The sequence below is a fragment of the Lolium perenne genome, chromosome 2 (assembly GCF_019359855.2).
Source record: "Lolium perenne isolate Kyuss_39 chromosome 2, Kyuss_2.0, whole genome shotgun sequence".
In the NCBI taxonomy this organism is placed as follows: Eukaryota; Viridiplantae; Streptophyta; class Magnoliopsida; order Poales; family Poaceae; genus Lolium; species Lolium perenne.
In genome coordinates this window covers 204,933,918-204,961,734 of record NC_067245.2, presented here as the reverse complement: position 1 = coordinate 204,961,734, position 27,817 = coordinate 204,933,918, and the positions used below count along the sequence as shown (strand labels likewise).

At 43.5% G+C, this 27,817-nt stretch overlaps 2 protein-coding genes and 1 long non-coding RNA gene across 4 annotated transcripts; all 3 read right to left on the bottom strand.

Annotated features, from left to right (window-relative positions):
- Nucleotides 1–50: 50 nt before the first annotated feature.
- LOC127334375 (uncharacterized) lies at nucleotides 51–3,303 on the bottom strand. Of its 2 annotated transcripts, XR_011752288.1 has the most exons (4): nucleotides 2,581–3,303; nucleotides 2,037–2,488; nucleotides 1,100–1,216; nucleotides 51–427 (listed from the first exon to the last, which is right to left on the bottom strand). It is a non-coding gene; the product is annotated as an uncharacterized lncRNA (long non-coding RNA). The 2 variants fall into 2 exon arrangements; XR_007872146.2 differs by having other exon boundaries at nucleotides 2,037–3,285.
- Nucleotides 3,304–6,697: 3,394 nt separating this feature from the next.
- Nucleotides 6,698–8,638, bottom strand: LOC127334374 (cytochrome b-c1 complex subunit Rieske, mitochondrial). Its single transcript, XM_051360817.2, has 2 exons — nucleotides 8,374–8,638; nucleotides 6,698–7,593 (listed from the first exon to the last, which is right to left on the bottom strand). The coding sequence occupies exons 1-2, from the start codon at nucleotides 8,537–8,539 to the stop codon at nucleotides 6,947–6,949; spliced, it is 813 nt and encodes a 270-aa protein (XP_051216777.1). The 5' UTR covers nucleotides 8,540–8,638; the 3' UTR covers nucleotides 6,698–6,946.
- A 925-nt stretch (nucleotides 8,639–9,563) lies between these two features.
- On the bottom strand, nucleotides 9,564–15,215 carry LOC127334372 (glycine--tRNA ligase, mitochondrial 1). Its single transcript, XM_051360816.2, has 9 exons — nucleotides 14,887–15,215; nucleotides 13,559–13,941; nucleotides 13,365–13,482; nucleotides 12,516–12,710; nucleotides 12,167–12,391; nucleotides 11,702–11,761; nucleotides 11,478–11,558; nucleotides 10,995–11,400; nucleotides 9,564–10,032 (listed from the first exon to the last, which is right to left on the bottom strand). The coding sequence occupies exons 1-9, from the start codon at nucleotides 15,157–15,159 to the stop codon at nucleotides 9,782–9,784; spliced, it is 1,992 nt and encodes a 663-aa protein (XP_051216776.1). The 5' UTR covers nucleotides 15,160–15,215; the 3' UTR covers nucleotides 9,564–9,781.
- Between the last annotated feature and the right edge of the window lie 12,602 nt (nucleotides 15,216–27,817).

Sequence of the window (27,817 nt, the reverse complement as noted above, 5' to 3'; positions counted from 1 at the left end):
AGGTGAACAAATGAATTAAAAGACATGAAGACAGGAAAAGGCCAGATACATAAGAGTGAAATGCAAACGATAGAGAAATTGTTTCTCCAGGATGGGCCCAAAAGTACAGACAACAACATTATTTGGAGGCAGTAAAAAGTGGTACACTGTAAGTGAACACACATGTAGCAACTTACAATACTACCAATAGAAAGGCATCTCCAACAAAATAAAAAGACTACACTAACACTACCATACAACATAGAGTCTACAGATACTACATGACAAATGGGAACTAAGTGTTGCATCATGTAAACGAAATGTTCAGCACTTGAAGCTCTGTCAGCTTGTACAGATACATCCATAGTTGGGTAATTGCAACCGACATCAGTAGAAACCTTGGTCAAATCCATTAGTTGCAGTGGCAGCATCTTGATTTGAAGCACACCTAAGAAAAAATATAGCTGATTGGCATTTAGAATGTTTTCCATGTCGAACTTCTACATATGAAATCTAACCTAGTTAGGTATTGCTATATGGAAGAATATATCATTCTATATGAATGCATCAACCCCGTAATGATTCTCAATTCTTTTACTATGATGATGTATTCTCTGTGAATAAAATTTAGATATGTAAGAAAGCAATTATAATGTAAGTACAAAGAAGCAAGAATCGGAACACTAAATCTTTCAGCAAGATCTGAACTTTCAAGAGTGACGATGGTGACTTCTAGACTTTCTTGATTTGCTATGTTTAATTACGATTTGCAAATAGCGCTGGATCATCGGGATGGTATTTTATTTTGTGATAACGTGGTACTATTCATGCTGTGATAATGCCAATTTCGTTCATTTAAAGAAAAATGTCAATGTTCAGACAGATCGGTCCAAATAATCAAGCTCTTCATAGTCATGTGTGTTGTTAATCATGCCAATGACTGAATCTGCATCTTGAACTCAGATTTAAACATAGAAGGACCGATGACCGTCTTCCTGAGTGAAGTAACTCAAATACCAACAACCCCATATCAGCTTTATATGAAGATTAACTCATGCATGCAAAAAGGTTTAAATAAAATAAACATAGTTAGTACTGTAAGATAAGAAAGAAGTCTCACATGAGTATATTAGTTTTTCTCCTCTTGGCTTCATTGGGGTTCTCCTTGTTACTTTGCAAGCATGATACGTGAGGAAACCAAATCATCCATAGATGGATGTGCTGTGAATGGCATCAACTGTAAGACAAACAAATACCTTTGAATTAGTCTCACTGGAATTAGCTACCCTCTAGAAGTTTAAAAATAATCATGTTTGAATCATCAGAATTGTGAACACTGAAACATGTCCCAGGTACCAACATCCAAATTTCACAAATAGGTCACAGTATCAATTTAATTTGCAAATAAACTGGTCTGTAAATTGGAAATAAGAGAAACATGTGAAAATCTTGGAAAAGACAGTCAAGAAGTAATCCCGAGCAAAAATAGTTGAGGAAAACATGTCCCAGGTACCAACATGTACATTTCACAAACATATCATAGCATCAGTTTAGTTTGCACATACATTGGGTCCATAAATTTGCAAGAAAAGAAACAGGTGAAAAGTTAGGAAAATGCCGTCAAGAAGTAGTCATAAATAGCCGAGGAAAAAATGGCAGCAAGCCTTTGATTTACCATCAGAATTTTTTTGAGAGAGGAGCCCCCAGGATACTGGATTGATTTATCATCAGGTTTTAAAGAACACACACTCGCCCACACCCTAGGTCTGTGCATCAATATGTAAGTGAACACACATGTAGCATGCTAAAGTACAGACTTCCTTGGTCATGCATTTTCGAGAAACAGAAACTACATACTACAAACTACAACATCTGGTAAAAACAACGGATACTAAAGCACCAGCGTCGTACAAACTTTCTCAAAATTTTAATAGGTAAGCATGAGGGTCACCTCAATTTTATATCGACTGAACACATATCCTTGGGACAAATCCCAGTACTCAATTATATGCACACCATTCACCGTTGAGTGAATGCAAACATCAGAAGATACTCACCTACGTGTGGAGGAGCCGGGAACCATGGCGGCGACACAGTCACAACTCCAATCCGCACACTCTGCGGGCAAGCACACACAAGGCCTCTCCTCCACTTGAGAGAGGATCAACCACGACGATGCATGCTTCAGCTCCTCACATAGCCATACACCTCAGGAAGGACAGGAGGGCGCCGAGGCCGTACACCGCACCGCTAGCCGCCCCGGGACGGGAAGGAGAAGCCAAACCAGTAGGCAAGATTAACGCACCGGCACGCCCTAGCAGCTTACCATGTCAGACACCCGAAGGAACAGAGGCACCATGCATCCATATGTAGACCAGGAGAGGCAGACGCGGGAGCACAACCTCCAGGGGCATGAAACGACGCCCACCAGGCCGGCCACACGGAAAAACAGGGACGTTGTCGACCTGCAGATCAGTAGGAAGGGCGGAGGCAGCAGAGTTGCCGATGACTGTGGAGCAGGAGCAAAGCCGAATGGGTCACCAGAAATCATCTTAACATAACGTACAAACTAAAGAACTGGCAGGATGGAGATAAACGCACAAACGCCCTGGACCATCCATAAGGAGTGCGGTGACGGCCGCAGATCGTTGACCTCTAGACTTGCAGGAGAAACAGAGGCATCCGGACAACCTCGACCGGGCCGCCCCGTCGGCCTAACGGCGGCGTCCATCTGCAGACCGGAAGCAGAGGAGGGCCCAACAGTACAACGTCCGCTGGGACGCCTCGGCAGGCTACCACGGCGACCAGGCGGAGCAGAACCAAGAGCAGCGCCATCCATCTGCACAGAGCGGAGGCAGTAAATCAATAAAAAAACCAGGGGAAAGCAGAAGATGGAAAAAAATGAGAAAAACAACATGGAGTTCGTTGCCACCACAAAGAAATAAAGAATAAAGTAAAGGAAGAGGAGGGCGTGCCGCCTCCTTGGACGGCCAGGGATGGAGAGGAGAGGGTCGGCTCCGGTGAAGGAGTGCCTCCATTGCCGCATCGAGAGGCAGCGCGACGGCCAGGAAGAGACAATCCTAGGGCAAAGGAGGCCAGAAGGGTGCTGGAGCAGCCCACCAAAGCCGGCCACCATCTTCTTCTCACCTGAGACGTACGTGGAGGTGGAGGTCGGGCCGCTGACCGGCGGGCGGCGGCGCAAGATGCAGCAGGATGGAGTGAGCTAGGAGAGGGAAAGAGAAAAAGAGACCTGAAGAGGCCAAATCCGAGATAGGGAAAGACAAAATTTCAATACCGAAGTGCCGGTTCTTTTGGTCCGCCTTTCGCTAGGAATGCCACGTGTATCGGCAGAATTTTCTAGACGTGGCTAGCTCACAACGTCGCCGCTGTTGGCGATACACGGAAAGGATAACCTAGTGACCGGAAGATAACCGGTAATCTGGATCAATCCACGTAGAAGAAAATGGGAGAAGAAAGATAAAGTGCCTGATGTTGATTTAGGTAAAGGGGTACGTGGATGCACCTGAATGGTGAAAAATTGTGCATCTACAGTACCCAAATTAACATTAGATGCCCTAAACTGATTGTCTTTTATATAGTGTATAATAAGAACTCAAATTCAAGTTAGTGAGGACTTTTTTTTGGCGAATGAAGTTAGTGAGGACTTGAAATTGGGCACTTCACCAATTTTATACTTAAACTAAAACAACAACAAAAAAATATGTGGATGGAGTAATTGGATTGTACATCCACTTGACTGGCCAAGTGAGCTATCTTTAGAGCATGTGTTTGTTTTTCTAAGCACATCTCTAAGAGCATCTCCAGTCGCGTCCCCCAAAGCGTCCCCCAAACCGCGTCGGATTGAGCGTTTGGGGGACGTGTTTTGTTCATGCCGCCTTTGGGGGACGTCGCTCCCCAGCCGCGTCCCCCAAACGCCGCCCCCAAACATTTAAAATATTTTTTTTTGGCTTTTTTATTTCAATTTCCACAAACTAATACATAATTTGGAACGTGGTTTACACGAAAACACAGTTTGGAACGTGGTTTTCCACAAACTAATACATAGTTTGAACCGTCGTGGACACAAATATAAATTTTGCAAAGAAACTAAACCTAACTAGGTCGTGCATCGAAGGTTTCCTGTGTTCGCTGCTAAGAAAGAACACTCGAGGGCACACCCAGTCACCTAAACTGGAAAATCCAGCGGGATGATGGTGCCCTTGTTGGTTCTACCGATGAGGCGAACAGGCAGAAACCTCTGTGCACGTGTTTGCTGCGAAGAAAGAACACTCAGTCGTCCTCCTCGTCGGTGCTGTCGTCGTGGTAGTCCCGGCGGCACCGCGTCTCGTCGAAGACCTTGACGCTCATGTCCCTGTCGCCGAAGTAGGAGAACAGGAGGATGAAGCCGGCTTGGAGGCTGTGGTGTCGCGCGAACTTCTCCCAGCCGATGTTGAGGTACATCTTGCCGCGCGCGTCGTAGATCACGTCGACGATCCACCGGTAGTAGCTGCACGCAGCCTCCCGCAGATGCATCGTGTGCGGGCGATCGTCGCCGGCGACGTAGTCGGCGAAGGAGTCCGGCAGCCTCTGGATGCCGCGCGGGTCGCCCTTGAGGACGAGGACGAACTCGAACCGCACGTCCGGCTCCACGTCCATCTCCGACGATGATGAAGCCGGCGGCGTGGAAGGCGACGGCGAGCGTTCAGCTCTGCCGCAGCCACGACCACGACCACGACCACGGCCGCGAGGTCGGCCTCCGCCTCTACCGGACATAGCGTCGAGTCTTGTTGAGATGGTGGCGGCTAGGGTTTGGGAGAGAGGCGCTAGGGTTTGTGTGTGAGAGGGACGATGAGAGGCGGCCCTTTTATAGGCCGGAGGGAGGCGGGGAGCGGTGGCGCGCATTAACGCCGGCACGCAGAGCTAGGGCGCGACGGACGCGTCGCCGCGTCGGCTGCGGAGGCACTGCCGTCCGCGTCGCTGCGGGAACTGCACCGTCGCTGCGTCGCTGCGGGAACTGCACCGCCAATAACTTTCGTCGCGAGGTAGGCGACGGTTAGGTTAAAAATTTATTGTGCCGCTGACGAGTCGGCCCCGCCACTCCCCGTCTCGCTTTTCGTTGTGTCCGGCGTCCCCGGTGCGTCCCCTGTGGGACGGGGACGGCCCGGGGCGCCGGACACCGAATGGGGGCGCGCCGGACAAAAAAGAGCTTTGGGGGACGCGGCTGGAACGTATTTTCTGTCCGGCGCGCCCCAAATCGCTTTGGGGGACGCTTTGGGGGACGCGGCTGGAGATGCTCTAAGCATTTTTCATTGTACATGGCCTCACTCTTATATTTTACTTTGTTCACAGACGATTCTCTCCCGAGTGCCTGTGCCGTCTACAAGAAATGATGCCTATAGCAACTTGGTACATTTGGTGGGATTGTCCATAATTTGTAAATGGTCACAACATTCAGCCAACTTCCAGAAACAACACTTAGCTTGGGGGCGGACGATGTGAACCCAGGTGCATGTGCACCCCATTATGAAATATTCTATAAAAAAAATGCTATTTTAAAGTTTTGGAAAAAAATGAAAAAATATATACGCATGTATATCCTATGTTGACACTTACTTATGTAGATTTTGGCAAAAAAAAAAAAGAACCCGATCATGTGTGACCTACACGTAAATGTGAAAATGGAATTTTCTTTTTGCGTGAACATTACACAACCAATCAGTATAGTGTTATTTGAGTATTTTATTATTTTCGTGTAGATCACGTACAATCGTATTTTTTCGTGAAAACTTACACAAGTAAGTATCAACATAATATGTACATGAAAAAAATTATTTCAATTTTTTGAGATTTTCAAATAGTATTCATGCCAGCCTTTGTTGCTAACTTGGCAAAAGCGCGTGAGAAGAATAGCATCTTGAGGATAGGAAAGGATGTGCATTCACGATTTATGAGGACTCCCACAAGATGGCGAGGGATTTTGCCAAGTTGGTCTCTAAACATTGGCATGCGCCCAACCATACTCAAAAGTGATTACTACCGTGTATGTGATGATTGGACTTAAATTTTGTGGGAGAAAACGGCTGAATTTTCAACGGGGATTGTTCCCTCATCAAAAAAGTTTCCCATGGTGTATGCTTTACATGTGCACGGACCCAAAAGTCGGGTTCATGGTCTACAGCTAAGGGCAACCCTGTATTTCATCGTAGCAAATTGTAATAGACTCGAAGACTAATTTGATTGCGCCATGAGAGGCCGGTAGCAAACGTATGGACCATGGCAATGGCCGTCTAGCTGTAGCTCAGCTGTACTTTGTACGTAGTCGTTTTCTCCTTTGCTCCTTGGTCACACGGACAAGAAACAGCCTCCGCTCATGTAAGCGTGTGCCATGCCGCCAGAAGCCGGTGGGCGTACAACCGGGTCTCCCTGCCAGCCATACCATGAGCAGCATCACCGTGTCAAGTTGACACTGTCAACTATCAAGGTTCAAGGAGCAGAAAATTCAACATAAACCTTGTCTCCCTGCCAGGCATACCAGCAGCGGCAGCACGCCGTCAAGGAGCATTAGAATCAACATACAAGTTCATGAAGTTACATCACACAACTAATCTTGGAACGTTTCCATTATTTAACTCAATAGGAGTACAGGCACAACAGATGTAAGAACAGCATGTTTGATTATTTGTCATCAAAAAAATGGGGGGAAGGGCCAGAAGAAGTATCCAATATCCTTCCAATTGTGTCCCAGAAATATCAGCTCCAAATAACTTTTACATTTCAGTAGCAACATAGCAGAAACAATTATTTTGCACTGCAAAATGCACTCAGGTAGATACCAGTGGATCGGCGCTGCGACGATAGTCGTGAAACAAAAAGTCCTAGCCACATTGTTTGATAAAAAAAAATAACAGCACGACAGGGATTCACCCCTGTGAAGAATGTATATTGATAGGTGCCAAGTCTTAGGCTCTCAGCCTATAAGCATCTTGTTGTCTTCCAAGAAACTGTAGGTGGGGACCTCCAGATTGAACGGGGCAGGGCCCTTGCGGATTCTGCCAGAGATGTCGTAGTGGGAACCGTGGCACGGGCAGAACCAGCCGCCAAAGTCTCCAGAGTTGGGGAGGGGAATGCAACCAAGATGAGTGCAGACACCAATAACCACCAGCCACTCTGGGTTCTTCACACGCTCAGCGTCTTGCTGCGGGTGGCGCAGGGATGCAACATCCACGCTGTTGGCCAGCTTGATGTCGTCATCTGTCCGCCGCCTGATGAAGACTGGCTTGCCACGCCACTTGACAGTAACTGTGCTGCCGGGTTCGATGCTGGACAGATCAACCTCAAGGGACGCAAGCGCAAGCACATCCTTACTTGCTGACATGCTCAAGACAAACTTCAGGACGAGGAGACGCAGCAGAGATGCGTACACGAATCTCCCACCGCTCAGGACAAAGTAGGCAAAGGCGCGCTTGCTGGGATCTCCAGGAGGATATCTTTCATGGTTGTACTGGTCATAAAGCACTTTTGAGTTGGGGTTCTTCAGTGCAGCCACAGTTGCTGGAAGTCCAGCCAGCCCAGCATCTTGGCTCTGTGGAACGAGCGTTTCACTCGACGAAAAGCCTGCATTAGAATTACAAGTAGTAGTATGGAAAACAGTGAGATATTGCAGGCACCATATTTAGGCATCGACAAATAGATACAGTATGGTAGTTTTAGTATTGCAAACTAAAGTAGCACCCATGCAAAATCTGTGTTCATTGTCCAGCACCAGCAGAGGGTAACACAACTTGCAGAAGTTGAAAATGATGGGAATAAGATAAGATAACCATATCAAGAATTCCATGGCATGGCCTAAACAACTCTGAGTAGTAGATGGATCTTCTCCTGTGGAACTCATAGTAAGTACCGACTACCGCTATTTGACCAATCTTTTTGTTTGGCGTAATAGCATTCCTAGTAACAACAAGAATATGCTAAATTACAGTTTCAAGAGCAGATTGACATGGCAATCACTCTAGCCGCCTACTGCACTTTATATTTCCATACAGTACTGAATTATTGGCAATCCATTCCATTATGCATCAGACAGATATAGCCAATTGTGAATTCATTTCATTATCAAGCCAGTCAACACATAGACGCGTAGGCCATCCGCAAATCCGATCCAGGCTAGAATGATCGGTACGGCGTCATGGCAAGCGCCGCCAACAGGTAGAAAAGTCGGCCGAATGAAATCGTAGCGCCCTACGGGGTGAGCCGAAGCGGAGATCGATTTGCGGATCAGGGACGAAACTGCGTATTCGAAACCACGCGAGCCCAATTCACGGGCACCCAAGCGAAATCTCTAAGGATGCGGGGCAGATCAGGGAGGTGGGGTGGGGGGCGAGATCGCGGATATACCTCTGACGGCGGCGAAGAAGGGGGAGTCGATGGCGGATCGCGGCTGGCGGGGCGAGTTGTCGTCGTCGTCTCTCCCGGGGCCGGCGAGCGGGCCCCTGGCTCCGGCGGCCGCCGCGGGGCGCCAGGAGAGGGACGACGAGAGCCTCCTCCCCGCAAGCCTCAGCATCTCGTGGTGTTGCTCCGGAGATTTGGGTTAGGGTTGGCTCGGTCGCCACAGGGACGGAAGAGGCTAGCTAGAGAGAGAGAGAGAGGAAGGAAGGGAGGAAGAACGAGCGGCGGACCAAGTATTGAGGGGCGGTGGGCTGCTCGGGGCCGGCTTCTCCGGCTCAGTAGGGTTTACTGGGCCTGTAGGGGCCTGGAGCTACAGGCCCAGTATAGCCTCCTATAAGTTTGGAACCATTCCAGTTCCTTTCTTTTCTTTTCTTTTCTTTTCTCTACAGGAAGAAACCATTCCAATTTCGATCTTGAATGTGATTCAGATTCTCCTATCACCCCTTTCAAATTCACCTAAAAACATTTCATTCAAACAATACTGAAAAATATGATTTAATGTAGATAAAATGCTCACTAGCGTGCCATTATTTTCATTTTTTTTGCTCACATACACCACAAAAATATGCCTTCGCACAACAACATTAGAATAAAGTACAATCGCTAGATAAGAAAAGTGGGATTGTGTGCTTAAATGGATAATTGACCTTGGCTTAACTCAACAATTTTAGTTCTCAAATGTGGCCAGAAGATGTAGATAATGATGTTGAAAGTTTTGGTAGCGAGGTTAGCTTCCTTCCCTTCAAGAATGAATCTTCCTGTTCTTTTGCCACGTCGACCCTTGAGCCTACCAATTATTTGAGCTGGTTTTGACAAACAGTGTAGAAGACACATTTCATGCAGTATTCTCTATTTGGGAAAAGGCCGAAATGACACTGTAAAAAAGATTGCTTTCAGATTTATAATTCACAAGAGAGTAAAATAAATATACCATATTGTGTAGGGTCGTAAAGACTGGGATCCAAAACTTGCTAATGTTAGGAACCGTGAAAACGGAAGTAACTTGAATGATAACTTTGCTCATGCTTTGTAAAGCTAAAACAGTATTTTTGGGTTAATCATTCCAATCTTAACAACAAAACACAATCCATAAAATTATCTACAATGAGATAAATACAATTCACATGACAAATCTGACCAAAAGAGAAAGTATGTTTTGCCTATTACTATTAATCAAACGAGATATACATGCAGAAAGAGTAAATATTAACATAAAACGGGTGAGAATCATATGCGAAGGAAACCAGTAGTAGGACTACAGGACAATACTCTATTAGCATTTGTGTTAACTCAACAGGCATCAGGAATTCAGGAGGACAACCATCAGTAAATTGGATACTTTTTTTTACTGCACTTTTCAGGTTTCTGGAGCTTCTTCCTCATCAGCAGCCGAAGCAGTATGTGCTGGGTATCTCCACATGATGTCTGCCCAGGTGCTCTGCCCATCCGTCACTTCCTTCACAACTGAGGCCACCTCATCAACCTCCACACGGACCTGATCCTTGCTGTCCCGGTCCCGGACAGTCACGCTTGTAGTCGAGTCGACCGTGATTGCCAGGGGGACACCAATTTCATCTGTCCTTGCATACCGCTTGCCAATTGAGTTGCCTGCAATAGTACGCAAGGCAAAAATTATTCGCAAAATTTACAAGATAGTGTTTCCGAGCCCAACAAGTTTGCATTCCTCTGCTTAGTAGACCATCATAGCATCATAGATAAGTGGTCTATAATTTTAGATCCTCAAGGGCACTTTAGAAATTAATATAGCAGCATATTTTGAAGAAAATAATTCCATGCTATGATTCATTCAATGAAAACTTTTTGAAAGAAGGTTCAACAATATAATCCACTGAAAGAGTAAAACAAATATCGATGTTCACAAAGGCAGCAATCTAGACAGAAGATTCAAAAGTATATATGAATAACATCGTATAGAGATTAAATATTGACACATCAACTATATGTTCTGCAGCTTAACCTATTTTACCAAAGAATGGCTAGGGGAACTTTGGACCTCTACTGGCGACCCTGCATGTGCAATACATATCTTCAACAATTTCTATCATAAAAAATACACACTAAAATCTGCAACGCAAGAGAGGTGTATACTGCCATGGTGACATACAACCGAGAGAAGGGCCAAAGGGGGTACTCTGTGCAATAGTAGGCTATAAATGGAACGGGAGAATATGATGCAAAACAAAATACTTGGTGAAACTTAAGAAAGTGGCTGTGCATGTAAGAGGGTAATTAGAGCGTGAGTGAATATGTACGGTGCAAGGTTCCACTTATTTCTCATTCATTGGATCATTTTTTATTGGAACAACCTACCCCATGCCTTTTATATAGGTATGAGAGTACAAAACAAGTAGCAAGAAGTTAACAGTCAATCAACAAAACATCAAGAACTATTTCTCATATATCTCATCCCTGGAATTTGCATAGATGGTATTTCTCACTTTGCAATTTCCGATCTTCCAGGGATGAGAAAAACCATCTATGCAAATAAAGATCAAAAGCAAAAAAAAAAAAAAAAAAAGTGTAGATGGTGATCCATAAGTTCAGTGTACCTGTGATGTCAATAATGTGAGAAATCCCTGCTGTTGTCAATGCTTTTGAAATTTTCTTGGCAACAACATCAAATTTCTCAATCTTGACCAGTGGAAACACGGTACACTTAATTGGAGCAACTAGAGGGGGGAAACCAAACACATTCAATTGCTCATCATCTGTCTTGCCAATCCTTTGATAGAAGCAATGTTCGAACAAACAGTAAATAATTCTCCCAATGCCAAATGATGGCTCTATGACAGACGGAGTAAATTTCCTTTGATGTTCCTTTTTCTTCTCGAGGTTAATTGAAACCATATTTTTCTTTATGGTGACATCTTTCCCAAGGGTACAAACCTTAAACTCAACCTCCCCTTTAGACTCTAAAGCTGCTTTCATATCCAAAGCTTCAGTCTCACCCATGGCCTGCCAGCAGAGAAATTAAGCGTCGATAAGCACAACAGCACCAAGATTTAACAAGTCAATATGGAGATGAAACTTACTTCCAATGCTTCGAGAACCATCTTTTGGTTCCCTTTGAATGCAAGACCTAGTTCCTTCTTTGATGGGGTCACAACTAATTTCTGAATGTGCCAAGAAGAAACTTGATATTAGCAAAGCAGATAGCTTAAAAAACTGATCACAACATCACAGCTGCAAGAGTTCAGCAGTAATAATTCGAATATTCAGTGTACAATAAGAAAATTGTGCCAAAAGTAAGCCTCACCTCCACTTCTCTTGGTTCTGCAAATTTTTCATGTGCTTCGAGTGCAACACCACTTTTATCCTGCCCATTATTGGCAGCAGCATAGGATTAGTTCTATTGTGATAGAGATGTGCAGAAGACACTTCACACAGGAACATAAGCATTGTACCACTAATGTTTATGGTCTAGAACTCTAGAACAAATGAATATTATAGATAAGTTGGATCATAGATGAAATTGATGAATATTTTACAGAAACTCAGCAGTTGAGCTAACCAAATATGTTCGCCAAAATAAATTCAATTATACATGAAGGAACACATTCACTAAAAAATGTGGCAAACAGTGGACATTTGGTAAAATTGTTTTATCAATAGAAATGCTCTGCTCTCAATTTTGATATTGGCAGAAAGTTTCTGCATTATATATTAAGGAAAATCAACTCGCAGTTCTAGGTGAGGGCAAGCATCAAAATGTGATACATACCGAGTGGGCACGCAAGTCATATGCAGATCTATCAGCAATTCCAACACACTCGATCCACCCATATGAACATTCAATCTCTGCATCCCAGCAATCCGCAGCATAGTGAGCCATTTCATTTGGCAGATGTTGTCGGAACCGTAGACGGTCTTTGTCAATCCCAAGATGTGTCAAGAAGAGATAAACCCTTCCAATAAAATAGCCAAGGGTCTCATTGTTCACAGTTCCCTGCAAGTTGCAGCAAGTGTTGCTTAGAAACAGATGTCACAACTACTAGTTAAGAGTTTGGTCCTACGAGTAGCAAAAGCAAGAGTTGAATTCAGATAATGCTAGCAGTATAAAAATATAGTACCTCAGATACGGCTCCGGCAAGCTTAAGTTTTGTGGCTGATTTTCCTGTCAGTTGCTGTTCTCTGGGAAACATCAGGAACTCTAGATCAGAAACATCACTAAACTTTGGGTGGGATTTGTCCTCTGGGTCCACAAAGTGCTCAATCTCTGCTAATGTAAATTCGCGGACTCTCAGAAGGCCTTGACGAGGAGATATCTAGTGAAACAAGTTTGTCTCAGACCACAGAGGTTGTTAAGCAATAGCCAGCAGTTACTAGTAGTTAATTGGTCTCCAGTACAACTAATCCAGTTCATGTCGACAGTAACCAGATAAAAACTCTTCAATACAAAAAAGATACCACTGGTTTGAGTTATCTTATTCATGCAGTTAACATTAAAATGTAACTCTCTTTTGATAACGGCAAAAGATAGTCCCAGACATTTCCTCAAAAAAAAAAGATAGTCCCAGACAGGAATGACAAAAGAGAACAGGGTATTGAAGGAACTGTGGCAAAAGAGAGAAGTGTATTTTGCTAATGGTAGAAAAGAGAAGATAGATTCAATCAGTGGAAAAAAAAAAGGACTCTTTGTACGCCGAATCTGAATACCTAAGAAATAAGCTGAAGATTTCAGCATATTTTCTCTACCAAAAATGAACATGAACGATACAATCAACAGGAGTCTTTCATATGTATTACGGCATGGTGCATGGCAAATATGTTAATAAAGTACAGGATGTAAACCCTAGAAAACAAGTTAGTAAATAAAACAATACAAACCGTTGCAAGAAAGTTGATGAATATAGGATAGACCTCATCAAAATTGATAATAAATAGACGAACATAAGGTTAAGTGATTAACAGATCCATGCCTCATTACGGAAGGCCTGGCCAATTTGGGCTGCAGCGAAGGGTAGCTTGTTTCCATTGTAGTAATACAAGTCTTTGAAGTTGACAAAGATACCTTGTGCTGTTTCTGGCCTCATATACCTGCAAAACAGAGGTAGAACATGAGCTTAGACTAGATTGGACAAAGCAGAACATAGTGAGCTGTTCTTGAACTCACCCTGCGCTCAAACCCGATGGTCCAATGGATGTCTGAAACATGAGATTAAAGGGGTACGGATCTGACAATACATTCTTTGTGTCAGGAGCAACAATTCCATACTCCTTGATCTTAGCACCTAATTGTTCTGCCGAAAGATCATCCAAGACAGCAAGAATATGGTTTAATTCTTCTATTTTCTCTGGTGACAATGTGGTGTCTCTCTCAAGCTTATCCTTACAGAAGTCCTTGAGTAAGTGATCAGCACGATAGCAGCTCCCTGTCTTTTCATCTTTAACCATTAAGTCTGTAAACTTGTCCACATGGCCAGAGGCCTTCAAGACAACTTCTGGCGTCACACATGGACAGTCCACCTCCAGCATCCCTTCCTCCAGAACAAAATGCTGAGGAGGAAAACACGAGTAGATGGTAAGTTGATTATCTATTTACAAATATGATGTCCTCAGAATTTACATGAGAAAAGGGCATGTTGAAGCTTTTTAAGCCCAATGGAACATTTGCAACCTAATAATATGCTACACTCATAAGGAAAAGAATAAGGAGTAGGATCTGCCTCCTAATCTTCTAGATCCCCCGAGTCACAATCTAGGTCATTTTCGAATCTGTGGTAGTCTGAGAACTTTAGGTTTCATCATCAGCATAGAAAAATACAAATATATATTAGAACATTAAATTAGTACATGCCCTATCACGGAATATATTTTGATAATCCACACTTAATTCTAGTTTTAAAAAATATTTTCGTAGAAATTAGTGATCAAAGTTTCACCTTGGAGACCATGTCAGTGTCTACAGCAACCTAGATTATGACTCGTAATAACTCATAAGATTTAAGGAAGCAAATTCAGTGTAAGTTCATCCATTCTTCTTAAGCTCCTGCGTTCATAAAATTTAAGTTTAGAAGTTAAGGAAACCCAGACCAATTTCCCTCTAATGTACAAAATGATGAAACTATACAAAAATATTTCTCCAATTTACATTCCAGAATTATTATTTTTTGCTCTAGCGTATCCAGTAGGCACCTACTTTATCAAAAGATAGCCAAATTCGGAAACCACCACGAAGCTACACCACACAGCGCAAGTACCACGAATACAAAACCAGCACGGCACGTCACTTATACGTACGCTAACCCTCACTTCGGCTCAATAGTCAATACTACTCCCCTTGCAAGTAAAGGACAAAATTAAGTACAGTAGCAATTAGCTCCACCCGAATTCAGAACCGAGCGAATAGGCGGCAACCTTTGGCTCGACGAGTAGCACCAAGCCCCCAACCTAGGACTCTACTGACTCTACCAGCTGGAGAAGCAGTAGGAGAGAGGCTACCTGGCGCCAGAAGGCGAGTACGTTGGCCTTGACGGCGCACCCTGGCGGGCCGTAGTCGTAGAGGCCGGCGACGCCGCCGTAGATCTTGAAGGACGGCACGTAGAAGAGGCGCCGCTCCAGCGTGTTGGCCACCGCCACGCGGAACGCCTCCCGGCTCCCCGCCATGCCCGCGAGCCGGCGGGTGGTTGAGGTGGCAGCTAGGGTTTGGGGCGGGTGAGGTTTGGCTGCGATGATGGTGGCGCGAGTGGCGGAAGAGAGGAGGCGGAGGAGCATGGGGAGATGGGGAGATGAGATGGGTTGGAGATGCCACGCCGACGTCTGGGCCCCGCTGGCCAGTGTGTGTGTGGCGCCAGACGGTCCACACGCGATAGGCCTGGATAGAGGACGAGCATATATGATGAATTGACTTTCTTTGACCTGCTATAAACTCCGCTCCAGAATTACTTTACGTTCTATTGATCAAAGTCAAACTATTAACTAGACATTTATAATACTCCTTATAGAACATGTTGTATTAGAATCGTCATAATATATACTTTCCTATTGCATATATTTGGTATTATGAATATTGATACTTTTCATATTTTTTGGTCAAACTTTGCATAATTTTGACTAAATCCAAAACACGAAGTAACTAAAATAGATGGGGTATATCCTGTACGAATTCTTCTAAGATGAGTCTAGTTGGTGTGTGTGTGTGCGCCACTTGGTAGAGATGAGCGCACCCTGGAAAAAAAATAGAACGTCGTTGAGGCGGCAGTTAGTCATGCCGTCACTTCGGCTTTGGATTCAGCTCGGACGGCGGATGGTGGAAGGTCAAAAGGATGAAAAGGAGGAGGAAGTGGGTCATGTGGACGCGAGCCAAATGAGAAAAGGAGGAAGGGGATCATGTGGTCACGAGACGAATAAGAAGAGGGGGAGGGGATGATGTGGCCGCGAGAGGGTGCCCTCCATTCTTCCAAAACGTGCATGTGCATGAATTTGGGTTTGTTCTTGACATAAATGCATTGTCTTTGTCAAGCCTCTCAAATTCACGAAGTATTTTTCAACTGGATGCAAATGTTTTGCTTTTTATTAATTAAGGAGAAGAGAGTTGCTTGGTCAATCAATGGAATATCAGGTGAAAACCAACTACAACTAGGGCTAAGCCCACCCAAAGTCCCGAACACCAACACACCTAGCGCCAAGTCCGAAACACCGACAACATAAGGGACGACACACTTGCCAAGACTAGTTGTCCGCCAGCCATGCCCGAGAGATGATGAAATGACTATTATGGAAAGAAATGGCACTAGACGCTCCAACATATGTGAAGTTAGACCTGAAGAAAGTTAAAGGACTCATATATTTTACCTCCTTTTACGAGAAGAAAGTTGGAAGACCAAATAGATGTAGAAGAAAACAAGTACAAAACTAGCATATGACACTAAACTAAGCAAGCATGGTGTGAATGTATATGCACTATGGCTACTTTAGGGATGCAACCTAGACAAGGAGGAATTGCATGAAATACAAGGGTGATATTTTAAGAGAAGAAGGTGGCGAGGAATATAATATACAAGTGCAACAATAAGATGGGCAAGCAGATCAAGAGGGTGTTGAATTTGAGGAGAATGATGATGCAAATGTTCAACAACAAGTCTTCTCGCGAGATCGGCTGGGCTGCTGTCAGGAGACGTCGTCATTCCTCTAATATGTTGTTGCCACAGGAAGTCCAAGGTTTGTTCGTTCTTTTTTTTTGAACAAGAACAACCCGAAAGGCCTGGAAGCATCTATTAATAACGGTGGTTACAGGAATTACAGCAATGCCATTTTGCATCTCTAGCCTTAGAAAACCTGAAATTTGAAGAAAAGGCATTGTACTTTACAGAAAGGACCCTAGCAAGAAATCGAAAGAAGTAATCAGGTGCTTGGTCTCCTTCTCCATCGGCCGCCGGTGACCTCGAGGCGTAGGACGCCGAGGTCAGAGAGGAAGTAGCTCGGGGCGCTCTCCATTCCGACGAAGATCTACCAGCACCGGCTGTGCCAGCACCACCGTGGACGAACCACTTGGGGGCACAGCACCGGCGAGCTCCAGCGCTAGGTAGTAGAGGGCCTCCAGAGGAGGTAGAGCTCCTGGTCGAGGGCCGCCCTTCGGCCATCGAAAAAGGGGCGAGGCAGCGGAGCCAGCAAAGGTCCCCCGTCGAAGAACTCGCCAGGCAGCAAGGCAGCGCGACAGCATGCCGAGATCATCCAGAGCTTCCAAATAGCACCACACAGGCAAATTATTGCAGCAAGAAGGGGTGGGGAAAGAAGGAGCAAGATCAGCCGAGACATGATCTCGCCATGGATGCGGCACCAAGGTGCTAGCATGAGATCCGCTGATGCCCTTCTTAGTTCCAAGAATCAGAGATCGAAGAACCAGAGAAGCAGCATCACCAGATTCGGATCTAGCCGCCTCCTTATTCGTCGGGGGAAGCTAAAAACTACAAGATCTACAACTAGGAGAAGCCAGACCTCTCTCCCACCCACCGTCGGAGAGGGGGAGAGAGGCCGGCGAGAGGAGCAAGGAAGGGAAGGCTCAAGAAGAGCAAGTCTCCACAGGGGTAGGTACTGTAGCGTAGCGAGAGCTAGGAGGGTTTTTTTTCACTTAATGGGTCGTGAAGATGAGTTGATGTTGGTTTGTTCGTTCTCGTTTTTATCTCCTTTCCTTTTGTTTAACTTTTTATTTTCTTCATCTTGCATTGGCTCGTCTTCATGGTTGTGTTTTTTCTTTTACTTCATTATCTACATGTTGTCGTGTGGAGTAGTTAGTGTGACTTGTTGTGAGAAGACAAAGGAAGACATCCAATAAGTCGCCTACTCATAGTGTTATAAACGCGACAAGCAAATAACGAAGAATGATAAAGGAAAATACAGCGGAGACACGAGATTTATCCCCCCTTTAGTATATGAATTTGGATCACAATATTGTTAGAAGTTAAGTTGTGTGTATACCGTATGTCTTTGTATACGGATACCTCTCATGTACTATACGGTTTTGCCCTACTATATAACACGCAACCGTACCCAGCTCCATGATACGTCTCCGACGTATCGATAATTTCTTATGTTCCATGCCACATTATTGATGATATCTACATATTTTATGCATACTTTATGTCATATTTATGCATTTTCCGGAACTAACCTATTGACGAGATGCCGAAGGGCCAGTTGCTGTTTTCTGCTGTTTTTGGTTTCAGAAATCCTAGTAAGGAAATATTCTCGAAATCGGACGAAATCAACGCCCAACATCTTAGAATCACATGAAGCTTCCAGAACACCCGAGAGAGGCCAGAGGGGGGCCACTGGGCCACCAGACGCCAGGGTGGCGCGGCCCAGGCCTTGGCCGCGCCCCCCTAGTGTGTCACCGCCTCGTCGACCCTCCGACGCCGCCTCTTCGCCTATAAGAAGCCCCTCGACCTAAATCTTCGATACGGAAAAGCCACGGTACGAGAAACCTTCCAGAGCCACTGCCATCGCGAAGCCAAGATCTGGGGGACAGGAGTCTCTGTTCCGGCAGTGCCCCCGGAAGGCTTCTCCATCGACACCGCTGCCATCTCCACCGCCATCTCCATCACCGCTGTTGTCTCCCATGAGGAGGGAGTAGTTCTCCATCGAGGCTAAGGGGCTGTACCGGTAGCTATGTGGTTAATCTCTCTCCTATGTACTTCAATACAATGATCTCATGAGCTGCCTTACATGATTGAGATTCATATGATTTTTGTATCACTACTATTCTATGTGCTACTCTAGTGATGTTATTAAAGTAGTCTATTCCTCATGCACGGTGTAATGGTGACAGTGTGTGCATCGTGTAGTACTTGGCGTAGGTTATGATTGTGATCTCTTGTAGATTATGAAGTTAACTATTGCTATGATAGTATTGATGTGATCTATGCCTCCTTTCGTAGCGTGAAGGTGACAGTGTGCATGCTATGTTAGTACTTGGTTTGGTTATGTTGATCTGTCATGCACTCTAAGGTTATTTAAACATGAATATCGAATATTGTGGAGCTTGTTAACTCCGGCATTGAGGGTTCGTGTAATCCTACACAGTTAGTGGTGTTCATCATCCAACAAGAGAGTGTAGAGTCTAGCATCTATTTATTTATTCTGTTATGTGATCAATGTTGAGAGTGTCCACTAGTGAAAGTATAATCCCTAGGCCTTGTTTCCTAAATACTGCTATCGCTGCTTGTTTACTGTTTTACTGTGCTTCTACTGCCTGCAATATTACCACCATCAACTGCACACCAGCAAGCACTTTTCTGGTGCCGTTGCTACTGCTCATACTTATTCATACCACCTGTATTTCACTATCTCTTCGCCGAACTAGTGCACCTATTAGGTGTGTTGGGGACACAAGAGACTTCTTGCTTTGTGGTTGCAGGGTTGCTTGAGAGGGATATCTTCGACCTCTTCCTCCCTGAGTTCGATAAACCTTGGGTGATCCACTTAAGGGAAACTTGCTGCTGTTCTACAAACCTCTGCTCTTGGAGGCCCAACACTGTCTACAAGAATAGAAGCACCCGTAGACATCAAGCACTTTTCTGGCGCCGTTGCCGGGGAGGAAAGGTAAAAGGTACTCACACTCCGGATCTCGGCTACTAAGCTATTTTCCGGCGCCGTTGTAAGTACTCGAAGCTATTTCCTTTAGATCCTGCAATTGCATCTTTTTGTTTCTTGTTTACACTAGTAAGGCATAATGGAAAACAACAAAAATATGAGAGATCTTTATGAACTTTATCTTGAATTAGGACATGATGTGTTTGTGAAAGTGCATGGAGCCCCCATGTGTGGTTTTGGTAATTAATGACAATCCCTATGGACTAATGTTTGCATTGAGTTATATTTGTAGGAGTTGTCCATAGGCAATTCTTGAACCATATGTTGGCTTCAAGGTTGCAATAAGAAGAAATTAATGAAGGATATCAAGTGTCAAGTATGTCTTGAAGATGAAGATGAAGTGAGCCCTCAAGTTACTTCAAGACATCAACATGATGAAGAATGAAGAAATGATGTGCAAGTTCAAGATGAGCCATCTCGAAGAGATCCTTTGCTTGAGTCTTGCCATCCATATGGTGATCATGGATATGTGAAGATGCACCGAAGAAGAAGCTCTCCCATGGTGGATTATGGGGGAGCAATCCACATGGTGGTCATATTTATGTGAAGATGCGCCGAAGAAGAAGCTCTCCCATGGTGGTTTATGGGGGAGCAATCTACAAGACTTCGTCAAGCAAGCACAAGCAAGAAAGGCGTTCCATCTTGTTGAGGTCAAGATCGTCGTCATCAAGCTCAAGTGGAATGCGCAAGTATAAGGTTTGCTCTTGATAGGGTTTCTTTCTCATCGGTCTCATAGTGTAGTTGGAGACCGGTTTATAGTTTAGTTGTCGTACTATCAAGAGGGCTCTCGAGTGAGTAACTCGATCGTATCGTTCGGAGAGAGCTCAAACCTTTGCATCCTTGCATCATCTTTCTTGGTTATTATTTGGATCTTATCCATGTGATGATTTAGAGCTTGTGCTTATTCTCATGACAAGCTCTAGTTCATCAAGAATGGTTTTTGCACGGGCAACTTGTTGCATTTTCAAGATTGGAGGTTTTACCGGTATGTCTTTTTTAGATAGGGCAAACCTTTCATCATTTGTTTCTATCCTCCCTTGTTGGACTATGATGGTTTCCTGCATGATCTTGTAGAGCTTGTTCCTAGCTTTAAAACAAGCCCAAGATCATCAAAATCGGAGTCCGGATGCTAAAGTTATGCCCGTTTCAGTTTGATGTTTCGCCGGTTTGTGGGGGGCGGATATTCCGGCCCAAGTTTGGGGCGGATAATCCGGCCCCCCGGAAAAATCCGGTTTTTGGACAAATCCGGGCAAATATCCGGCCAAATGTCCGGCCCCCATCCTGAGAGCAGTTTTCTCATGTCCTTAGCCGTTTTTCGGGGCCCGGATATTTTGCAAATATCCGGCCCGGAAAATCCGGCCTGAGCTGACCCAAACGGTCATATTTCGATGGGAGGGGGTATTTAAGCCCCCCTTCTTCCTCCTTGGGCAGCTACCTCTTCCCCTTTGTGCTCTCCACCATTGTTGACCTTGAGAGCTTCCCTTTCCCTCTACTCCTCCTATGCTTCTTGAATCTTTTTGAGGGAAAAGGAAGAGGAGATCTAGATCTACATTCCTACCAATCAAATCCCTCTCTTTGTGAGGGGAATCCACTAGATCTAGATCTTGGAGAAATTTGGTGTTCCTCCTCTTATTTGTTCTTCCTCTCTTATTCCCCCAATAGCTTTTGTAGCTTTGTTGGAATTTGAGAGAGAAGGACTTGAGCATCTTTGTGGTGTTCTTGCCATTGCATTTGGTGCATCGGTTTGAGTTCTCCACGGTGATTCGTGGAGGTGAAAGCAAGAAGGTTGTTACTCTTGGGTTCTTGGAACCCTAGACGGATTCTAGGCCTTTGTGGCATCTTAGTGGTGTTCTTGGGGACTCCAATTAAGTTGTGGAGAATCTTCAAGGGCAAGGCCTTTGTGGCATCTTTGTGGTGTTCTTGGGGACTCCAATTAAGTTGTGGGGAATCTTCAAGGGAAAGGCCTTTGTGGCATCTTTGTGGTGTTCTTGGGGACTCCAATTAAGTTGTGGAGAATCTTCAAGGGCAAGGCCTTTGTGGCAATTTGTTGGGAGCCTCCAATTAAGTTGTGGAGATATCCCCAAGCTTTGTGCGGGTTCGGTGACCTTCCTAAGGTCCCATAGTGGATCGAGGACATCCCTTTTGGTGGGAATTCTCGAGGAGAATACGGTGGCCCTCGTGCATTTGGAGTGACTTGTCCTCCACACCGCTCCAACGGAGAGTAGCACTCGCAAGAGTGTGAACTTCGGGCTACATCGTTGTCTCCGCGTCACTTCGGTTATTCCTATACCCGAGCTCTTTACTTATGCACTTTACTTTGTGATAGCCATCGTGCTTGAAGTTATATATATATCGTGCTATCACATAAGTTGCTTGTCTTGCTTAGCATAAGTTGTTGGTACACATAGGTGAACCATTGCTTAGAATAAGTTGTTGGTGCACATAGGTGAACCATAGTTTATAGGCTTTGGGCTTGACAAAGTAAACGCTAGTTTTATTCCGCATTTGTTAAGCCCATCTCGTAAAAGTTTTAAATCGCCTATTCACCCCCTCTAGGCGACATCCGTGTCCTTTCAATTGGTATCAGAGCAAGGTCTCTCATTCTTAGGCTTCACCGCCTTGAGAGTAAAGATGTCGGCTAGAGGATTAGTGCACGATAACACTCTTATATTAGATGGCACAAATTATGATGTTTGGAAAATTTGCATGCTTAGTCATTTTCGGGACATTGACCCTCATATGGAGAAAATTGTAGATATAGGTTTTTCTCCTCCTATGGATTCACAAAATCTATCGTTAGAGGATGAGAAAAATTTATATCTCAATTCTCAAGCTTCTTATGTTCTTATGAATGCTTTGAGAGATGTAGGTCTTTTTCCATACTTGCCTTTTTGGAGCGCTCATGAATTATGGACAAAGATTCAAGATAAATATGATGTGTCCAATATTATTAAGGATGGTTGTATTGCTTCCACTTCCGGCCGTGATGAGGTCTCATCTTCTTCCACTTCACCAATGTGTGGCAAGACACAAGGTAATGATATGGTGAGTGGTGATGAAAATTGCGATGTTGATATTGAGCTTAATATTGATGATTCTTCATCTCTATCTCATTGCAATGCTTCATCTATGGACATAAACACATATAGCACTATAAATCATCTACATGCTTGTGTTAATAGTCCTTGCATATCATGTGTAAGTTTGTTGAATAAATCTCAAGATGATATGCTTTCTTTGTCTTGTGACCATGATAAAAATGCTTCTATTTCCTCTAGTTGTTATGTGACTAACAATGTAGAGGAAACCAACAATTCTATTGGTCAAGACAAGATCTTGAAAGGAGCCTCAAGTAACTCCTCATCTTTATCTCACGACCCTCGTATATGCCTTATGGCCAAGGGTTCCACGGTACCTCCTACCATGGAACCTAATATTTCTCGTGGTGATAAGGATGAGGATGAATATGAAGAAGAGGATTGGGTTGTCTCTCTACGCGATAAGGGTAAGAGTGTATTCAAGGTTCTTTACAAAGATAAAATTGCTAGCTCTGACTTCTTTGAAATCTTGACTACCGCTATTGAGAGCCAAAAACTTATTTGGATGCATGAGAACATCATTGATAAAAAGGGTGCTCTTGAACGAGAGTATGCCGATGATGTAGCATCATTAAAGAATGAACTTGAAGAAGAACAAACCATTAAGGAAGCTCTTGAGGAGACCTTTGCTCTAGAATTTTCTAGAGAAAAGGAAAACCATGATAGAGCTCTTGAGATGGCAAATGAACTAAAGCTAAAAAATGATAAGCTTGTGTTTGTTAATGCTAAACTCCTTGAGGATTTTGAGCAACTCAAAAAGGGCTCAAGGGTCATTGAGAGTGCGCTCACCAAACTCACCGAGTCGCATGAGCAACTTAAAGCTTCTTATCTAAAAGAGCATGCCAACTTGCCTTCTCCTATTGCTATTGATAATGATGCTTGTGCTACTAACTCTACTTCTTGTGAAGCATTTATCTTGAAGGAGAATGTTGAGCTAAAGACTCAACTTGAGTTGCTAACTAGAAATTATGGGAAATTGGAAGAAAATCATGGAAAGCTTTCTAGCTCCCATGAGGATCTTCTAGCTTCTCATGATAGGCTAAAGTTAGCTCATGAGGCTATCATATCAAAGGCAACACCTTGTGAGCCTCATGTGGATACTAGCACTACTACCCAAAATGCTATATTGCCATGTGCTAGTCCTAGTAATTCATCCACTCATAATATTGCTAAATCTTGTGATGAATTATCCTCCTTGCCTTGTTGCTCTAACAATGAAGGTTCTACCTCCTCTAGTACTTGTGTTGTTACTAACCATGTAGAGGAAATCAAAGAGCTCAAGGCCCAAGTCACTTCTTTGAAGACCGACTTGGTAAAGAGTCATGAAGGGAAATGCAAACTTGACACGATGTTAAGTGTGCAACAATCCCCCAATGACAAGAGTGGACTTGGATTCAAATCCAACAACAAGAAAAAGTCCAACAACAACAACAACAACAACAACAAGGGCCAAGTACAAGTCAAAGACCCGGCCAAGATTGTTTGCTTCAAGTGCAAAATTGAAGGGCACCATGTTAGATCTTGCCCTTTGAAGAAGAAGCAAAAAGGGAAGCGGCCTCAAGCTCAAACTCATATTCAACCTCAAGTTGAAGAAATGTCACTTCCCAAGAAGAATCAAGCCAATGCTCCCATTGTGGAGAAATCTAGTGAGAAGAAGGAGAAGAAAAGAACTTGCTACATATGCCGCGAGAAGGGCCACATCTCCTCCTTTTGCACTATTGGTACCTCATCCAACTCTATCACCGTTGATGATGTTTATTCTCTTCGTAAGGATGAGGGTGGCAATGTGTTTGCCAAATTTGTTGGTGCTCAAAGTGGTGTCAAGAAAAGAACCATTTGGGTTGCCAAGCCTATTGTGACTAACCTCTTAGGACCCAACTTAGTTGGGGACCAACAATCCAAAACTTGATCAAGAGGTGCTTGTTGGAGGGCATTGGAGACTTGGCTACATCATGAAGAATTAAGGGATCTTCATCATTTATATTATCTCAAGCCAAGTCTTTTGGTTATCTTACTTCTATCATACACCCAATGTTCCTCCTTGCGGTAACATGTGCTCAACTCATTTATATTGAAAGTTACTCGCCCCTTTGCATGTGTTAGTTTTGTTCCTAACATGTGTTTGTATATGTTGTGCATCCTACTTGTTTTTCTTGAGAAATCAAGTCTATGTATGTTAGGTTGCACACCATGTATTTGTGCTTGTGTTGGAGCCTCTTTGCATCTTGTTGTATCTTATATGGCTCTTATGAGAGATTAATGGACTATAACATTTTGGGGGAGTGATATGCCTTTAGGAATTTCACAATCCTAACAATGTGTGTACATGAGGAATATCACTTAGAATTGATATTGCAAGATTATCTAGTCTCTATGTGGTATGTCATCTTCATGAGAAATTCAAATTCTAATGTCCATTAATATCTCTAGTTGGATCTTATTTGCCTCTTGTGAAAATAAATTCCTTATCACATTATGGGGGAGTAATAAGCTTTGTGCATATTACAAGCCTAGGAAATGTGAACATTTGAGGTTGTGTCACATAGAATTGATATTGTAAATTGTCTCTCATATGTGACATGTTTTCTCAAACAAGTTCCAATTTGCTTAAATGGCTTCATTGGTAATATCTTTGTGGATCTTATTTGTGAAAGTTTTTCTTGGCATGGTTTTTCACAATGTGTCCCTCAATACACTTTTGGAAAACCATGTGCTTCAAGTCATACTATTAATTGCTTTGCATGTTGGTATGAATGCTATTAATTGCTTTGCATGTTGGTATGAATACTATTAATTGCTTTGCATGTTGGTATGAATACTATTAATTGCTTTGCATGTTGGTATGACTAATTGAAGCTATCAAGAAACTCTCTTTGCATGTTGGTTAACTCTTATCTTTTACCATATGCTTTATTTGGTGTAAAAATGATCTTACATATACTTACAAACTACCACCGGAAAATATTTCCTAATACCTCTTGTCCTAGGACAATTGGCAATCTATTATTTGGTAGAAATTTATTGATCATATTTACATTGGCTCTTGTGTTTAAATTGTCTTATTTATTGCCATGAATGTGTTGTGCTTTGACTCCCATGTGTCTTCCTTGCATCTTATGGATCTAATTTGTCTATTCAAACTTTCTTAGCATTTTAGTAGATTTAGGTAGCGTGATGATCCTAGTTTTGTGCATTTAGTATTCATATGCAAAATCCTAGATAATGCACTAATCTTGGGGGAGCTCTCCTATATTTGTTAGAATGCTTAACATCTCTTGATCTTTATCAAAAATTTGGTTTTGGAGTCATAAATTTTCTTTTTGGTACTTTGTGCCATCATAAAAAGTGTCGAGGGTTTGGTTTATTTGTTGGAACCTTGCTCTCTTGGGAGTTGGTTATCTCATTCCTTTGTGCTTAGGTTTAATTAGCTTCTTATAATGAGATAAGTCTTTGGAGTCAATCTTGTGTTGATTTGATTCTTTGATATAATTTGGACAACCATTGTCTCTTGGTTTATTTGGTGTTTTGTCCAAATTGTATCTTCCTTTGGTTCTTGAAAGTATTGTGCATGCATATTTAATATATGTATATCTTATGGCATGTGTCACTTTCTTTGATCCAATATATAGGGTAAACTCCATCAAATCCTAATTTGACTAAGATGTGCATGAAATTCAATTTCATATCTATATGCACATAGAATTGTGGAGTTTGTCCTTGATACGTCTCCGACGTATCGATAATTTCTTATGTTTCATGCCACATTATTGATGTTATCTACATGTTTTATGCACACTTTATGTCATATTTGAAGGAGATATGCCCTAGAGGCAATAATAAAGTGGTTATTATTTATATCTTTATGTTTATGATAAATGTTTATATATCATGCTAGAATTGTATTAACCGAAACATTAGTACATGTGTGATATGTAGACAAACAAGAAGTCCCTAGTATGCCTCTTAAACTAGCTTGTTGATTAATGGATGATTAGTTTCATAATCATGAACATTGGATGTTATTAATAACAAGGTTATATCATTATATGAATGATGTAATGGACACACCCAATTAAGCGTAGCATAAGATCTCGTCATTAAGTTATTTTCTATAAGCTTTCGATACATAGTTACCTAGTCCTTATGACCATGAGATCATATAAATCACTTATACCGGAAAGGTACTTTGATTACACCAAACACCACTGCGTAAATGGGTGGCTATAAAGGTGGGATTAAGTATCCGGAAAGTATGAGTTGAGGCATATGGATCAACAGTGGGATTTGTCCATCCCGATGACGGATAGATATACTCTGGGCCCTCTCGGTGGAATGTCGTCTAATGTCTTGCAAGCATATGAATGAGTTCATAAGAGACCACATACCACGGTACGAGTAAAGAGTACTTGTCAGGAGACGAGGTTGAACAAGGTATAGAGTGATACCGAAGATCAAACCTCGGACAAGTAAAATATCGCGAGACAAAGGGAATTGGTATTATATGTAAATGGTTCATTCGATCACTAAAGTCATCGTTGAATATGTGGGAGCCATTATGGATCTCCAGATCCCGCTATTGGTTATTGGTCGGAGTGAGTACTCAACCATGTCCGCATAGTTCACGAACCGTAGGGTGACACACTTAAAGTTGGATGTTGAAATGGTAGTACTTGAATATGGAATGGAGTTCGAATATTTGTTCGGAGTCCCGGATGAGATCCCGGACATCACGAGGAGTTCCGGAATGGTCCGGAGAATAAGATTCATATATAGGATGTCATTTTATGTGAAATAAAATGTCGCGGAAGGTTCTATGGAAGGTTCTAGAAGGTTCTAGAAAAGTCCGGAAGAAACCACCAAGGAAGGTGGAGTCCACATGGGACTCCACCTCCATGGCCGGCCAGCCCTAGGTGGGGAGGAGTCCCAAGTGGACTCCCCCTTAGGGGGCCGGCCACCCCCCACATGGGAGGTGGAAATCCCACCTTTTGGTGGGAGTCCTAGTTGGGCTAGGTTTCCCCTCTTATGGAAGGTTTTTGGTTCGGGTCTTATTCGAAGACTTGGACACCAACACTTGGGGATCCACCTATATAATGAGGGGCCAAGGGAGGGGGCCGGCCACCCCAAGACCACAAGCTGGCCGCCCCCCTTGAAGTGGCCGGCCACCCCCTCCCAAACCCTAGCCG

Bases quoted from the DNA above. Each gene is read 5' to 3' on its own strand.
- LOC127334374 (XM_051360817.2), bottom strand. From the start codon at position 8,539: ATGCTGAGGCTTGCGGGGAGGAGGCTCTCGTCGTCCCTCTCCTGGCGC. The intron at 7,594-8,373 runs GTATATCCGCGA...ATTCTAATGCAG, and splicing joins CTTCTTCGCCGCCGTCAGAG to GCTTTTCGTCGAGTGAAACG.
- LOC127334372 (XM_051360816.2), bottom strand. From the start codon at position 15,159: ATGCTCCTCCGCCTCCTCTCTTCCGCCACTCGCGCCACCATCATCGCA. The intron at 13,942-14,886 runs GTAGCCTCTCTC...TTTCCTCCTCAG, and splicing joins TACTCGCCTTCTGGCGCCAG to CATTTTGTTCTGGAGGAAGG. The intron at 12,711-13,364 runs GCATGGATCTGT...TTGTTTCACTAG, and splicing joins GCCAGGCCTTCCGTAATGAG to ATATCTCCTCGTCAAGGCCT.